The sequence below is a fragment of the Nicotiana tabacum genome, chromosome 5 (genome assembly GCF_000715075.1).
Source record: "Nicotiana tabacum cultivar K326 chromosome 5, ASM71507v2, whole genome shotgun sequence".
Classification (NCBI taxonomy): Eukaryota; Viridiplantae; Streptophyta; class Magnoliopsida; order Solanales; family Solanaceae; genus Nicotiana; species Nicotiana tabacum.
Window position 1 is genome coordinate 52,218,355 of NC_134084.1, and position 15,076 is coordinate 52,233,430.

Genomic DNA, 15,076 nt, shown 5'->3' on the forward strand with positions numbered 1-15,076 from the left:
TTGGTTGATTTGGTAGGACAGGGCAAGACTCGCCAGTTCTACATGGAAGATGGGTTTCTGAAAGTGAAAGAGAGCCGACTTTATGTTCCTAAAGGAGGAGATCTGCGTAGGACTCTTCTGGCGGAATGTCATGATACTCTGTGGGCCGGCCATCCCGGTGAAGAACGCACCATGGCGTTACTTCGCCGTGCATATTATTGGCCTCAAATGGCCGATGACGTTGCTCAGTATGTGAAGACTTGTCTAGTATGCCAGAAGGACAAGTCAGACCGCTTAACACAGGCGGGACTCTTGGAACCACTAGCTGTCCCAAAGAGACCTTGGGAAAGTGTTTCCCTGGATTTTATCACCGGATTGCCCAAGGTCGGAGATCTAACAACTATCTTGGTTGTGGTAGATCGGTTTTCCAAGTATGCAACCTTTATTGCTGCCCCACAATATATATCAGCAGAAGATACAGCTCGACTCTTCTTCTCTCATGTCGTCAAATATTGGGGCTTGCCCAAAGACATTGTTAGTGATCGTGACTCACGTTTCACTAGTAACTTTTGGACCCAAATCTTTAAGTGCCTTGGGTCGAAGCTGAGTCACAGCTCAAGTTTTCATCCGCAATCTGATGGCCAGACGGAGCGGTTCAATGGTATGTTGGACGAATATCTCCGTCATTTTGTAACCGGATCGCAGAAGAATTGGATGAAGCTTCTGGATGCTGCTCAACTGTGTTTCAATTCACAAAAGAGCTCTAGTACAAACAAAAGCGCTTTTGAAATTGTTACCGGACAGCAACCGCTACTCCCACACACAGTCAATGCACCAAATATGTCTAAATCTCCTCGAGCTGCTAGCTTCTCTAAAGAGTGGAAGCAAAATTTGGAGATAGTGCGGAGCTATCTTGTCAAGGCTCAAAAGCGGATGAAGAGGCATGCTGATCAGAATCGTCGCTTTGTTGAATACCAAGTAGGAGACAAAGTGATGGTCAAAATTCCAAAGCGTTACTTATTTGCGGGGGTCCATGACCCTCGCCTATTGCAAAAATACATTGGACCCTTGTCCATTGAAAGGCGCATTGGGAAAGTTGCATACCGGGTGGATACCCCAGCTTGGTGGAAAATTCATCATGTCTTCCATGTCAGCCTCCTGAAACCTTTTCGGGAAGACACGGAGGACCCTTCAAGGAGTCAGCTCACAATACCCAGTATTTGAGGGCCCAATTCATCAGGGAAAAGGCGTGTTGAAGTTATCCTTGATGATAGAGTGATTCATGCCTCAAGGAAAGATCACCAAGAGTTCTTGGTGAAATGGCAGCGCTGTGATGCAGAGGAGAACACTTGGGAGAGGGGAACAAACCTCAAAGCCTACAAGAGCCTAATTGAAGATTATCTTGCAAGTAAGGCGCCGAGGACGTCGCCAAATCAGGTGGGGGAGAATGTCATGGGCGGCTTTTCAACCGTGCCCCATGACCCCTTGGGCGCGCCCCGTGGCGTCCTAGCAAGCCTTCTAATGCCTAGCGCCACGGACGGCCCCGTGGTTTTGGCCGCGCCAAGTGACAAGCGCGCATGTGCCTCTGTCGCCCCACCGATATCCCTCGCCAGCGTCCAACCGCAGGCAGATGCCAACAGCGCCGCGCGCGCAGACAACGCCGCGCGCGCAAACCCGGATGCCAAAGATTATGCTGCTGTCAACGGAACTGTTTCTGCCTTATAGCAAACTAAGTCTTTTTCATTGTAAATATAGAGTAGTTTTATTCCATGTACTTCCATTATGTTTCTCTAGCTTAATCAAGTTTAGTCTTGTAGCTTTGGATTATTTTTTTTAAGCATTATTAGGGGGATCAAGCAATCAAACTTTCTAGCAAGCAAACAATTCTCTGTACTGGTGTCTCTCCCCCTCGACACCGTGTTGCGTTTCTGTAATAGCTTTCATTAATGCAATCAAGCTTTCTTTCATTCTCAATTCTCATTCTTGTTCTCTCAATTGCTCTTGGCATTGGTTTTCTCGTACGGCACTGACAATCTAGTCTAGCGTACGGAGGGGACCACAGTTGGCGGACAGCAACTGCACTGACATCAGTTGCTTAGCCTTACGTCGCCCTTCCAAGGAATCTCAGGAAGGCGCCGCGTAACAGTTAGCATGGATGTTACCTTTCGAGAATCTAAGCACTACTTTAATATTATTTCATCACCTCTACAGGGGGAGAGCAGTAACGAGGAAGAGGTGATTCTACCTAGTTCTAATATTGGACCTCTGCATGACATTATCACAAGGAAGGTGAAATTGGAGAAAGAATTAGGGGGAGACTATAGGGCGTTTGGATAGGCCTGATTTGAAAACATACTCAAGGAGAAATAGAGCAGAAAAAGCGTCATACAATCTACCGAAGCTAACCTTCTTCTAGTGGTGAGTTATCTACATTTTCTAATGAGTTAGATTTTCCTATTGCTCACAGAAAAGGAGTCAGATCTTGCACCACTAAACACCTTTTATCTAATTTTGTTTCCTATAAAACTTTGTCTCCCTCCTTCAGAGCATGTGCCTAGTCTATTTCTTCTGTCAATTCCCCAAAATTGGAGGGAAGCTTTTGTAGATCCTAAATGGAAGCAAGCTATTATTAAAGAAATGAAGGTCTTGTCAAAAAATGAAACTTGGGAACTTCTCACTTACCACCAGACAAGAAGTTGATTGGCTGAAAATGGGTCTTCACTGTGAAGCACAAAGTTGGTGGCTCCGTTGAAAGATTCAAAGCAAGATTGGTGACTAAGCGATTCACTCAAACTTATCGAGTGGATTATCAAGAGACATTTGCCCCTATTGCAAAAATGAACATTATCAGGATTCTTTTGTCTTGTGCAACTAATCTTAATTGGGACTTACAACAATTTGATGTAAAGAATACATTTCTTCATGGAGACTTAGAAGAAGAGGTGTATATGGAGATTCCTCCTAGATTTGATACTGAACAAAGTCAAGGAAAGGTGTGCTGACTGAAAAAAGCCTTATACGGATTGAAGCGATGGTTTGACAGATTCTACAAAGCAATGATCTCCTTCGGCTAACAACAAAACAAAGTTGATCATACCCTCTTCATAAGACATTGAAAGGGTATACTCACTTTTCTCATAGTTTATTGTTAGATAGTTATGTAAATAACGTGAACTAGTCCTAGTCCCACATAGAATAGGAACAGGATACGTATTGTATGAATACGGCTCATTGTATTATAATTGAATATAATATCAATAATATATTTTTTTCTCGTGCTTCTCACATGGTATCAGAGCTACCGTGAGAGATTCATCGCTGTGCAAAAATACCAGTGACTCCACGAAGAAGAAATCAGTTAGCCGAAAAAACTTCGGTGACCGTAGGTTTGTCGGATTTAAAGTTCTTTTTTGTCGGTATTGTGCAAAAACCAACACTACCACGAGGTAGATCACCCTCTGGCGACCAACCCCAACAAAAATCTCCGCCAAAATACCTGCCACGCGCCCTCACGCGCCACTGACAGTGAATTTTCCGGCGACATTCCAGTCTCACGCATCGGCGCGTGCGACTGTTCTGGCCACTTTTTGGCCCAACTTTTTTAGAACGGCTTTCTTAAGAGGTGATCTCGAGCCTGTCCATACAATTTTCTTTCTAATCCGACAACTTTGGCGTTTTCTGGTGTGAATAGTATTTTTTTCATGTCGCGAACGGTGTTTTCCAGCTATTTCTTCAAATTTCTCGCAGGAGTTATTGATTTCCACTATTTCAAGTGAAAACCTTGACTTTCAACTCCATCTAATTAAGAGAGAAAAATAAATAAATAAATAAATCAATAAGTGTTCTGATTTGCCATTCTAAGGTTAACCATACAACTTTTAGCGAAGACTTTGAGAAATTGGTTGTAGCAAAATGGGATCTTATACTATAAATAGTTGGATGGTTTCTCTACTGGATTATATTGAGTTCCTTCAGTATAAAACGTGTAACCATACATCTTCAGAGATTGCTTCCGTAGTTCAAATAGGTAATAGTGTGACTTGTGTCTCCCAATCTTCATCCTCCGAGTCTTGGGTCATTGATTCAGGTGCATCTGATCACATTTCTGGTAACAAATCTCTTTTCACTACTATTTCATATTGTCAATCTCTTCCAACAATCACAATGGCCAACAGGTCTCAAATCATGGCAACTAGAATAGGTCAAGCAAGTCCACTTCCTTCCTTACCTTTAGATTCAGTTTTTTATGTTCCCAGCAGTCCTTTTAATCTCGTGGCCGTTAGTCGCTTAGCCAAATCACTTAAATGTTCTGTTTTATTTCTTGATGGCCTTGTTTCTATACAGGAATGAAGTACGGGGCGGATCATTGGTACCGACCGTGAATCAAATGGACTTTATAACCTTATCCTTGCTAAATCACATGAACTCACATCTTGTCTTTCTTCAACAACTTGTCTTGTTACTGATTCACCAGATTTATTACATAAACGGTTAGGACATCCCAGTTTGTCAAAACTTCAGAAAATGGTACTTGGCTTATCTCACTTGTCCACTCTAGAGTGTGAGTCGTGTCAGCTCGGTAAGCATACCCGCTCCCATTTCCCGAGGCATCTCGATAATCGAGTGGAGTCACCTTTCACTTTAGTCCATTCAGATGTTTGGGGTCCTAGTCGGGTCAGTCCTATCTTGGGATTCCGCTACTTTGTGTTGATTAGCATGATTCAAGGATATTTGATTTAGGAGTATTGATTAGCATGATTTCAGGAGACTTGGTTATATTTAGGAGATCTTATTTGATTTGATTTGATAGCTGGATTGATTGTATAGATTTATTTTATTTCCTTAATTTACATTAGGAGCTTTGTATAAATTTCTTTGCTCATGGGATGTAAACATACATGGATTGATTGTATAGATTTATTTTATTTCCTTAATTTACATTAGGTCGAATTTTCTCTCTTAGTGGTTGTCCCCCACACAGACTCCTTCTGGTCAATTTTGTTTTTGGAATTTTCTTTTCTATTAGGGTCACCGGAACATTCCAAGCCTATCCCTACCGGTTTTTTATTTTTCCATTCACCGGAGCTAAGGTTTGCTCGAGACAGATTTGGTTTCCAGCAAGACAGATTATTTTTGAGAAATTTTCTTCAGATTTCCTTCGGATTGAGTAGAAATATGGAGATATTCAAGGAGACGATTTTAGGAGAAATCTTGTCTTTAGATGAAATTCAACTTCTTCGTCGCCTCCTAGCCAAACTTGACTCAGCTAATGCTGCCATATCCAATCATGTGCAATCAGATACTGCCTTTGTTGCTCACCTTAATTCTTAGATTGTTGATTCTAGTGCAAATAGACACATGACAGGCTCTTCTAAAAGCATTCAAAACTATTCTCCGATTCCAAAAGGAGATAATGTTAAAATAGCCAATGGTTCTTTAATACCTACCTCTGAAACAGGTTTTGTCGTTTGTACTCCTAATATAAAACTATCATACGTGCTCCATGTCCCTGAGTTCTCTGTCAATCTTCTATCTGTTAGTGCCATCCCCAAAGCTCTAAACTGTAAAACCGAGTTCTTTCCCAATCATTATATTTTTCAGGATCTTGAAACAGGGGAAAAGAATTGGCAGTAGTAGATTGCGTGATGACTTGTATATGTTAGATGAAATTCAAAACTCTGGTCAAGCCTATTTTGGGGAAAGTAAGGATGTCAACCAAGAAATAATACTGCGGCATAGACGATTAGGACACCCATCATTCTTTGTTTTGAAGAAGTTATATCCCAATTTGTTTTCAAGGACTCGATTTGAATCTTTGTTTTGTGATGGGTGTGAATATGCCAAGCATACTAGAAACTCTTATCCCGTGAGTGATAATAGTTTAGCACAACTCCGTTTATGACTATTCATTTTGATGTATGGGGTCCTACCCAAATTATTTCTTTGTCTGGTAGTCGATGATTTGTTACTTTCATTGATTGCTGCACTAGGATGACTTGGGTATATTTGTTAAAAACCAAAAGTGAAGTTTTCTCTCATTTTCAGTCATTTTATAAGATGATATGTACTCAGATTGATGCCAAAATAAAAATCTTGAGAATTGACAATGGCAGTGAATACATGGATAAAAGATTTGGTGCTTATTTGGAGTTCAATGGGATAGTCCATCAGACTAGTTGTCCTTACACTAGTGCACAAAATGGGGTCGCTGAAAGAAAAAATTGGGATCTATTAGAAGTAGCAAGATCTTTTATGTTCACCATGCATCTACCAAAACCTTACTGGGAGATGCTATTCTAGCGGCTGCCTATCTTATCAACATAATGCCACTTAAACCCCTCAATTTTCAAAGCCTCTAGAAGCTTTAAAGGTTAAGAATGAATATACTGTTCCTCCAAAGGTGTGTGGGTGTGTTTGCTTTGTCCACAATAGAAATTCTGGGAAACTTGATCCTAGAGCTATAAAGTGTGTTTTCATTGGGTGTTTCGCCGACACAAAAGGTTACAAATATTATCATCCTCCCTCTAGGATATCTTTTGTTAGCATGGATGTTACCTTTCGAGAATCTGAGTCATATTTCAGTATTACCTCATCACCTCTTCAGGGGGAGAGTAGTAAAGAGGAAGAGGTGATTCTACCTAGTTCCATTACTGAACCTCTTGATGACATTGTCACATGGGAAAATGAGATTGAAGAATTCAGTGGGAAACTATTGGGCATTTGGATAGGCCTGATTTGAAACCTTACTCAAGGAGAACTAGAGTAGAAGAAGCCATCATGCAATCTACCGAAGCTGAACCTTCTTCTACTGGTGAGTTATCTACATTTCCTAATGAGTTAGATGTGCCTATTGCTCACAAAAAAACAGCCAGATCTTGCCCCACCAAACACCCTTTTTATCTTATTTTGTCTCCAATAATTCTTTGTCTCCCTCTTATAGAGCTTTTGTCTTGTCTATTTCTTCTGTGTCTATTCCCTAGAATTGGAAGGAAGCTTCTGCAGATCCTAGATGGAAGCAAGTTATGATTGAAGAAATGAAGGCCTTGTCAAAAAAAGAGACTTGGGAACTTGTCACTTCACCACCAGACAAGAAGTTGGTTGGCTGCAAATGGGTCTTCACTGTAAAGCACAAAGCTGATGGCTCAATTGAAAGATTCAAAGCAAAATTGGTGGCTAAGGCATTCACTCAGATTTATGGAGTGGATTATCAAGAGACATCTGCCCATGTTGCTAAGATGAACACTATTAGAATTTTTTTGTTTTGTGCAGCTAATCTTGATTGGGACTTGCAACAGTTTGATGTAAAGAATGCATTTCATGGAGACTTAGAAGTATGGAGATTCCTCCTGAATTTGATAATGCACAGAGTCAAGGAAAGGTATGCAGATTGAAGAAAATCTTGTACGGACTGAAGCAATCCCCCAGAGCTTGGTTTGACAGATTCAGCAAAGCAATGATATCTCCTTCGGTTACCAACAAAGCAATGTTGATCACACCCTCTTCATAAGACATCAAACGGGTAAACTCACTGTACTCATAGTTTATGTTGATGACATAGTAATGACAGGAGATGACAAAGAGGAGATGGCCTGATTGAACTAGTTGTTGGTACATAAATTTGAGATTAAGGATCTAGGAAAACTGCAGTTCTTAGGAATTGAGGTTGCTAGATCCAAAAGAGGAATCTTTATTTCTCAAAGGAAGTATATTTTGGATCTCTTGAAAAAAACTAGCCCGAACATTGCACGCCTCCTTACTAGTGACAAAAACACCACCAACATAGAACCAACTCTACAACAACAACAACAACAACAACATAAAATCCAGTAAAATCCCACAAGTGGAGTATGAGGAGAGTAGTGTGTACGCAGACCTTACCCCTACCTTCGGGAAGGTAGCTCTATTGCAGTAGAACCAACTCTATTGCAGTAATATGGAAATAAGGTATTTCCTAATTCCTATTAGCAATGGATGCCCATAACTACTTTATTAGATTGTTTGCGCTCAAAATCCATGAGCTACACTCAGAAGCATGCCAAACGTTCAGTCTTTTCTACAGAGAAAGGTCCTATATATTTCATGCAACTAAAATTAAATGTTTGACCCAAATGTCACACTAGTTTTAAAATCCATAATAAGGTAAGTTACCAGCTTCTTCAGGATTTGTGGCTGAACAATCAGCAAGCTTCCCCGGAAGAGAGGATGATTTTAAGACACTTTTCTGTCTCACCAACTCTCGAGCCCTCTTTGCTGCAAGAGCCGCCTGCATATGGTGCAATAGATACAGCAGGTAAAATAATTTCTTATAACACCAATTGATGTCCTCAAGCAGGCAACTTAGTCAGCTTAATCTTACAAAGATCAGTCTTGTGTATGTAACAAACTTAGGTACCTTTAGTGCATTTAGTGACTTGGAAAGAATTGAATCTAGCACATCTGGATGCAATTCCAGATACTCAGTCAGATACTCTTGAATTGACTGATCGATCACCTTTTTAACCTCAGGATTTCCCAACCTAGTCTTCAATTGAAAACATAGTAAACAATGTCGGCCTCACAAAAATTGGAGATTTTAAGGCTTCATAAAACTTTTATACCATAACAATTGTAACAAAATTTTCAACCATGAAAGGAGAGAGATACCTTAGTTTGTCCTTCAAATTCTGGATTCGGAACTTTAACAGAAATAACACAGGTTAATCCTTCTCTTACATGCTCGCCACTTAAGCTTATGTCCTTCTCCTGAATAATACAAACGAACAAAACTTAAAGAGTAACCCAAATATCCCTACTTATTGAGACATTAAACAGAGAGAGTTCAAGCTAACACAGCAGATTTTGCAGATTTAGGGTGATCGAATATTTTGGTTGCACTCAATTAGTGTGTCAGAGGGAAAGTGAATAGCGAATTCCGAAAGGCGGAATTGGAGATTCGGACTGAACCTCAATTTTTGTCTTTTCCTCTTTGAACAAATAGAACATTTTTTCTTTCTTTCTCGAAGGCATTGATTAAGTAGGACTTATTTTTAAGAACAAAAAAACTTCTCCTACATTCTGGTCTACGGCACTCATAATTTGAATGAAAAACTAACAGATGTAAAAAGACCCCATGACTAAGATTATGTGATGGTCCAGAAAGCAATGCTACTATACTTCTCGAAGATGTCTGCATATAAGCAGTTCCAAGCTGAAAAATTTTGTTAAAAGTTGAAGTCAGCACTGCCAAAGTTCATTGACCTTGCACGCTTGTATTCTCACCTAATAATATACTCCATCCCAGTGCTTATCTACTATTATTTTTCCCTGTTCAATTTATTTCACCACTTTTCCTAAAGCGAAATGTGAAAAAACCAAACTAATACTACTCAATGTTATAGTGGCCTTGATGTGACAAGAACTAAACCACTATTTACACATCTCAATTTCAATAGGTTCCAATTAACTCTACTATTTAAACTTTGTTCTCTTAATATGTAGTTAATAAAGGGTAGAGGGGCCGGCACATTTTTTGATAGGTTTTGAACCATGGGCCACTGGCTCGCGGGGATTTCTTGGTTATCAAAAAACAATGTAGTCAACAAAGGATGGATTCATTTTTAAGTAGTTGAAAGGGAAACTTTTTATTATATAAATTTAAGTGATTTCCTTACACATAACTACAAAGTCTTTAGGTCGAAAGGTGGTATTCCAGATAAAGACTCGTACGACTTTAGAATAATCCTCTAGCTCGTGTAAACATCAAACAATGAGAACATAAGGTGGTTATGAAGTTAAAGTTTCTGAAGGCACTAAAGCTCCAATGTGAACACAAGGTGCAGAGTATTTTTTCCAATTGAAACCAGCAAAGCTATTGCAAGGGGTAGCATGCACACATCCAAGCAATCATGGTCAAACGGACAGAAGTGCAAGCGAAAACCAGAAGAATTCCAACAGATTTTGGTGCTGTATCAGCAAACTGGAAAGGCTGGAGAGATACAAAAACACCACAGATTTTTGTTGGAGCAAACAGAAACAAAAGAAACAATGAACCTAAATTCAACGAACCTTGATTGTCTTTGACTTTTTCCCCAGATTGTTGAGAGTTCTTGTTAGGGCAGCTTTCACACCATCTATGTGAGTGCCACCATCAATCGTCCGTATGCTGTTTGCATAACCTAGCATCGTGTCTGAATAAGCATCTGAGCACCTGCAATGAAAAACAGACAAGAAAATGTGTAAAACATACCACTTTTAACACGCAATTCATATACATACCAATTGCTGAGAAGGAAAAAACCATGCAACCACTGCATGACGGCATGGTGCAGCATAAAAATTATATGTTGCTATAATTCCAACCATGCTTGACGAAGAAAAGAGTAAATAGAGGAAGATGGATAGAAGGATAAAAAGATATGAATATCTTACCATTGAAGAGCCATATCAATCGTGATTCCATCAGCTTCTTTTCTGAATCCCAGCACATCATGAAGTGGTTTCTAGAGCAGAGAGAAGTCGAGAACTACTTAATAGACTTCATACAACAAAAGCATCACCGGAAAAGTCAATCAATTTTTTTCTTTTTTGATAACCAGGAAATTCCCGAGAGCTAGTGGAACACGGTTTTCGGTGAATAATGGGTTCGCTCGTCTACCCTTTTCCATTTAAATACCAGCCTTTTGTCTGTGGTAGGGTTTGAAACCGTGATGTGTGCTTAACCCACACATCATGCTCTATGCTCTTGCCACTGGACCAAAGCCCTAGGGGCAAAGACAGTAATTAATTTAAGTCATTGTTAAATATACATGCATAACATTATCGGACAGATTTCAGACTCGATTTTTCTGATGAAGCAAGGATATTCCAATTTCAGACTTGATTCAGATATACTATTACTTTTGTGCTAGAACTGTAGATCGTGATACCATGGAACAAATACCCCATTTACCAAAATGCTTGTCCTCCTTTTGTAACACTTAGAAAATTTGGTTTAGGTGTGGATGTGTTAAATGAGTATTAATGTGACATTTTAGACATGTGAAGTCCTATCGGGATTAGTATGGTTGGAAATAGTTGTTTTGGAATCAAGACGGAGAGTGAGGTGCATAAGATTCGATAGAATCAACTAAGTTTATGGAAAGTCTGTCTTCCAACCTTCGACAGTGCAAGCAGAGCGCTAACTTTAGCGCCCCTGACGATGCAAGGTCGTGTAGTTTGGCGCCTCGGATGGCGCCTTGCACTGTTATTTTGGCGCCTCTGTGATGCCCCCACGCTGACGATGTCTATCCGGGCCACTTTTATTTTCTCCTCAATTTTTGGACGTGTACACTTATTTAAACCCTACCTCGTTCCCTACACCCCAAACACGTAGATTTGCTCTAGAAAGGGGAGCTCTCAAGAACCCAACTTCCTCCAAGGTCCCTCCATCATTCAAGGTAAGTTATAATAATGATTTTCTAAGTTAATTTCAATTCTCTAACACCTTATTAACATGGGTAAACCCTTCAAATCATTAGATATTCGATTGAGACATCATTGTTGAGAAAAAAAACCTTAGAACTCGAATTCAAGAAGATTGAACTTCAAAAAGGTAATGCTTCTACTCCCTAATCATTTATAGCTATGAATTGATGAGTTCTTGGGAGAATAGTAAATGGGTTTGATAAAGAGAATCATATGAACTATGCTAGGGATTTGGGTTGTTTACTTAAGATTGTTGTAAATATTTGGGTGATGAGAAACGGTGTTAGTTACATATATTTGGGATTGTAGAATCGCCTAGAAGTAGTAGAATGAGAATTGGGTGAAGAAAATACCATTTAACAAAGGCTATGAGGCTTTACGCCCATAAGGTGTGATAAAATGCCTAAGTGACCAAAACATGAATATTATTGCGAATATGGAATCCCTTTGACTTGTATTATTATAGATTAAAGTTGAAAGGGTTGGCGAACGTTGTATTAGGCTCAAGAGCAGGAAGTTAAGGTATATGAGGCTAACTCTCTATGGTTGGGAATGTTAATGATTCTCCTACACTACGTTTCTTTTACAACGTTACTAATTGCTCAGAAATATGGTTAAGCTTAGTTCTTTGAATAGTTGCATAACTTCTATTTCTAGCTTCATAATTTGTTCATGACTTTCAGTCCGAACGTTGTAAGCTCAGTGGATAATCAATATAGACTTGTGTTTAATGCCCATAAGTCTCAGTCTAGAGTACTCAGCATGGCATAAACAGTTGAAGTTTCAGTTTTCATTATCAGTTCAGGAATACATGTCTCAGTCTAGTTCCTATGCAGCATTCCAATATCATGTAACTCAGAATGATTCAGTATTTCAATATCATGTATTGCAATATGATTCTCAGTTCCTGAATTTAAATTCCTGAATGTTGAACACATGTATTTGGGTCTGAGGTCGTAGTTTATGCTTTATGCATCTTTGGACCTAAGGCCGCAGTTATGTATATGTATACTTGGGCCCAAGGCTGTAGCTTGTGCACATATATATTAGGCCTGAAGCCGCAGTTTATTTATTCAGATAAACAGGTGGTTCATCATTCAGAGGAGAGAGTATTCATATCTTTACTTCCTTGTTCAGTCATCAGTTCAATTTCAATTTCAGTATTTACAGTTCTTTCTTTCAGTTGCTTTACATACCAGTGCAATTCAAATGTACTGACGTCTCTTTCGTCCGGGGCCTGCATCTCACGATGCAAGTAATAATTTAAGGATTGATAATTCAGAGTGCTAGGATTCTCATACCAGCTATTGGGTGAGCCCCCATTCTTTCGGGGCAATATCATTACTTTACAGTCTTTTAGTGTTTTCAGTACTTCATTAGACACTTCATAGACTAGAGTATCAGTTAGAAAAAGTCGTAGGCTTTTTATGTTAAGCAAAATTGGCTACGAATATGTTTCAGACATATTAGTGTTTTCGCACTTAGATTTATATCATTCAGACTTTCACTATATCAGCATAAGTTAGTTTATCTCAGCATTCAATATGTTATGATATCACATGTTCATTCAGCCAGCCAGTTGGTTTGCTCGGTCACATGTAATCAGGTACCGGGTGCCGTGTACGTCTAGGCCCAGGTTCGGGGTGTGACACCTTTCCTCTTTGAAATGACCCAAGATGTTGTCTACATTACTCAAATGGCACCACAAAGCATTTTATAGATACATATTATATACCACAAAATATTTTATAGAAATCAGTTCTACTCTTCTGAATACAACTTCATCCTTAATTTATTATTTTGTAGTGCAAACGAAAAGATATGTTGTTTATAAGGAAAAAACATCCAAATATGCTTCATAACAAATATTAAACAGCTCAAATTTTAAACAGCTCAAATTTTAAAGTCCTCTTAATAATAGTGCCAAATCAGAATGGGAAGAACAAATTTGAAACAAGGGAGAATAAAATATAATTTGCTGGTTCCGTTCAATTTTCTAGACGTGATGCCTACGGACAAGGACACCATGTAACATGACATGTATGTATGAGAGATCACCCTAAATAACCTGAACATATTCAAGCTCGTCAATTTAATGCAATAAGCCTTTTACCGCCAGTTCTAAATTTTCAATAGCAAACAATTTACTCCCAAATTTCAAAGAGAAAATGAAGTGTGTGAAAAGTAAAAGGGAAAAGACAAACACACTTTGTCTGCATTCAGCCATTTCACGTATTCAACCAATCCTCCAGCATAAAAGTACTCGTTGCATTGGATCTTCTCTGGATCTACGTCTTCCTTCTTGAGAGCAATTGTTAGCTGAAATAAAAGAACTGCTCAATTGTTTGAAACTAAACTGAATCTTGCATATGAAAATATAGTTATCAATCATAAGAAGCTTTCATTTCTTGGAAGAAGTTTATGTATGTCTATGCACCAAAATGCAGCATGCAGAAATGAGGAATGTCAAATGCATTGCAATGAACTTCAACATACAGTCACCAAATGGCATAAGCATTTTCACTTAAACCATAGGTTGAAGAAGGAAGACATTCAAACAGCCACTGAAGTTCCTTCCACGAACAAAACCTCTCAAAGGCATCATTTGACAGCATCGTTCAGAAAACTTTGCATGAATCTAATTAATATTACTGACAATTTCCTATCCCTTTCTATTTCGACTTCTTTAAAAGGTGACAGAGTAAGAAGCTACACCGACTTGCTCATAAATTAAAAGCAGCAAGAGCAAGTAGGCTTTTCTCTGCGAGAACAATCTTGACATACCTCGGGATTGAGGAAAGCAAGCTCCCTAATTCTCCCAGCTATGGTGTTATAGTCAAATTGTATTTCAGCTGTGAATACTGCAAAGCAAGATGTCATCAGAACTTTAGATGCTAATACAGAAATTGGAAACATGATAAGAAAGGAGATGGCAGCAACATCTTTTGGAGTTTGACGACAATGTAATTACCTTCTTTATCAGGCCAAAACCGAATGGCAGTCCCTTGTCGATCCCTCATTTCCACCGGGAGGTCATGACATATCAAAGTTGTTATTGGCTTCCCACGTGAATATTTCTGTTGGTATTCTTTACCATCACGCCATATGGTAACTTCAAGGGCCTATCAGAGAACATGATATAGATCACTACTCAAGAAAGCTGAAAGATTAGCAAAGGAAAAGTGATCACGTCTGTAAGCATTTTGCTGAACATTGTCAGCTACGCTCTACATTATATACAAAAGCAATCAAACCATTCACGTCAGCCTTTGTGACCATTTCTTCCATTCATCAGGGTTACTGCAGTACCAAGTGCTTACATTTATTCAATACAGAGTAAAGACTCATATTACTTTCACTTCTCTCTCTCTCTTTTACTGCAATTCTCTAAGCCTTCTTCAAACTATCTTGACTAACGCCCAACCAAAAGCCCAAAAGGAAAGAGAAGAAAAAAGAAATAGATGAAACATTACCGCACTCATACTAGTACTATTCAATTAAAGGACGAAACCCATCAGCGGTCACATTTTTGACAAAAAGCATATCTGATGAAAACGAGAGTTTTTTTTTAGCAAGACAAACAAAATATAACTACAAATACATGTAATACTACAAACATTATTTCATTTCCTTTTAGATACTCACGGAACACTGC

General features: G+C 39.0%; 1 protein-coding gene across 3 annotated transcripts in view; it reads right to left on the reverse strand.

Annotated features, from left to right (window-relative positions):
• Positions 1-15,076, reverse strand: part of LOC107830362 (DNA gyrase subunit B, chloroplastic/mitochondrial) — a 40,700-nt gene that overhangs the window by 10,384 nt on the left and 15,240 nt on the right. For all 3 annotated transcript variants that reach the window (XM_075253545.1, XM_075253544.1, XM_075253543.1), the window contains exons 7-14: positions 14,393-14,543; positions 14,206-14,282; positions 13,630-13,740; positions 10,387-10,457; positions 10,024-10,165; positions 8,623-8,721; positions 8,372-8,500; positions 8,128-8,242 (exon numbers count right to left, since the gene is read on the reverse strand). In XM_075253545.1, the coding sequence (XP_075109646.1) occupies positions 8,128-8,242; positions 8,372-8,500; positions 8,623-8,721; positions 10,024-10,165; positions 10,387-10,457; positions 13,630-13,740; positions 14,206-14,282; positions 14,393-14,543 (895 nt within the window). The remainder of the gene's footprint in view (positions 1-8,127; positions 8,243-8,371; positions 8,501-8,622; positions 8,722-10,023; positions 10,166-10,386; positions 10,458-13,629; positions 13,741-14,205; positions 14,283-14,392; positions 14,544-15,076) is intronic.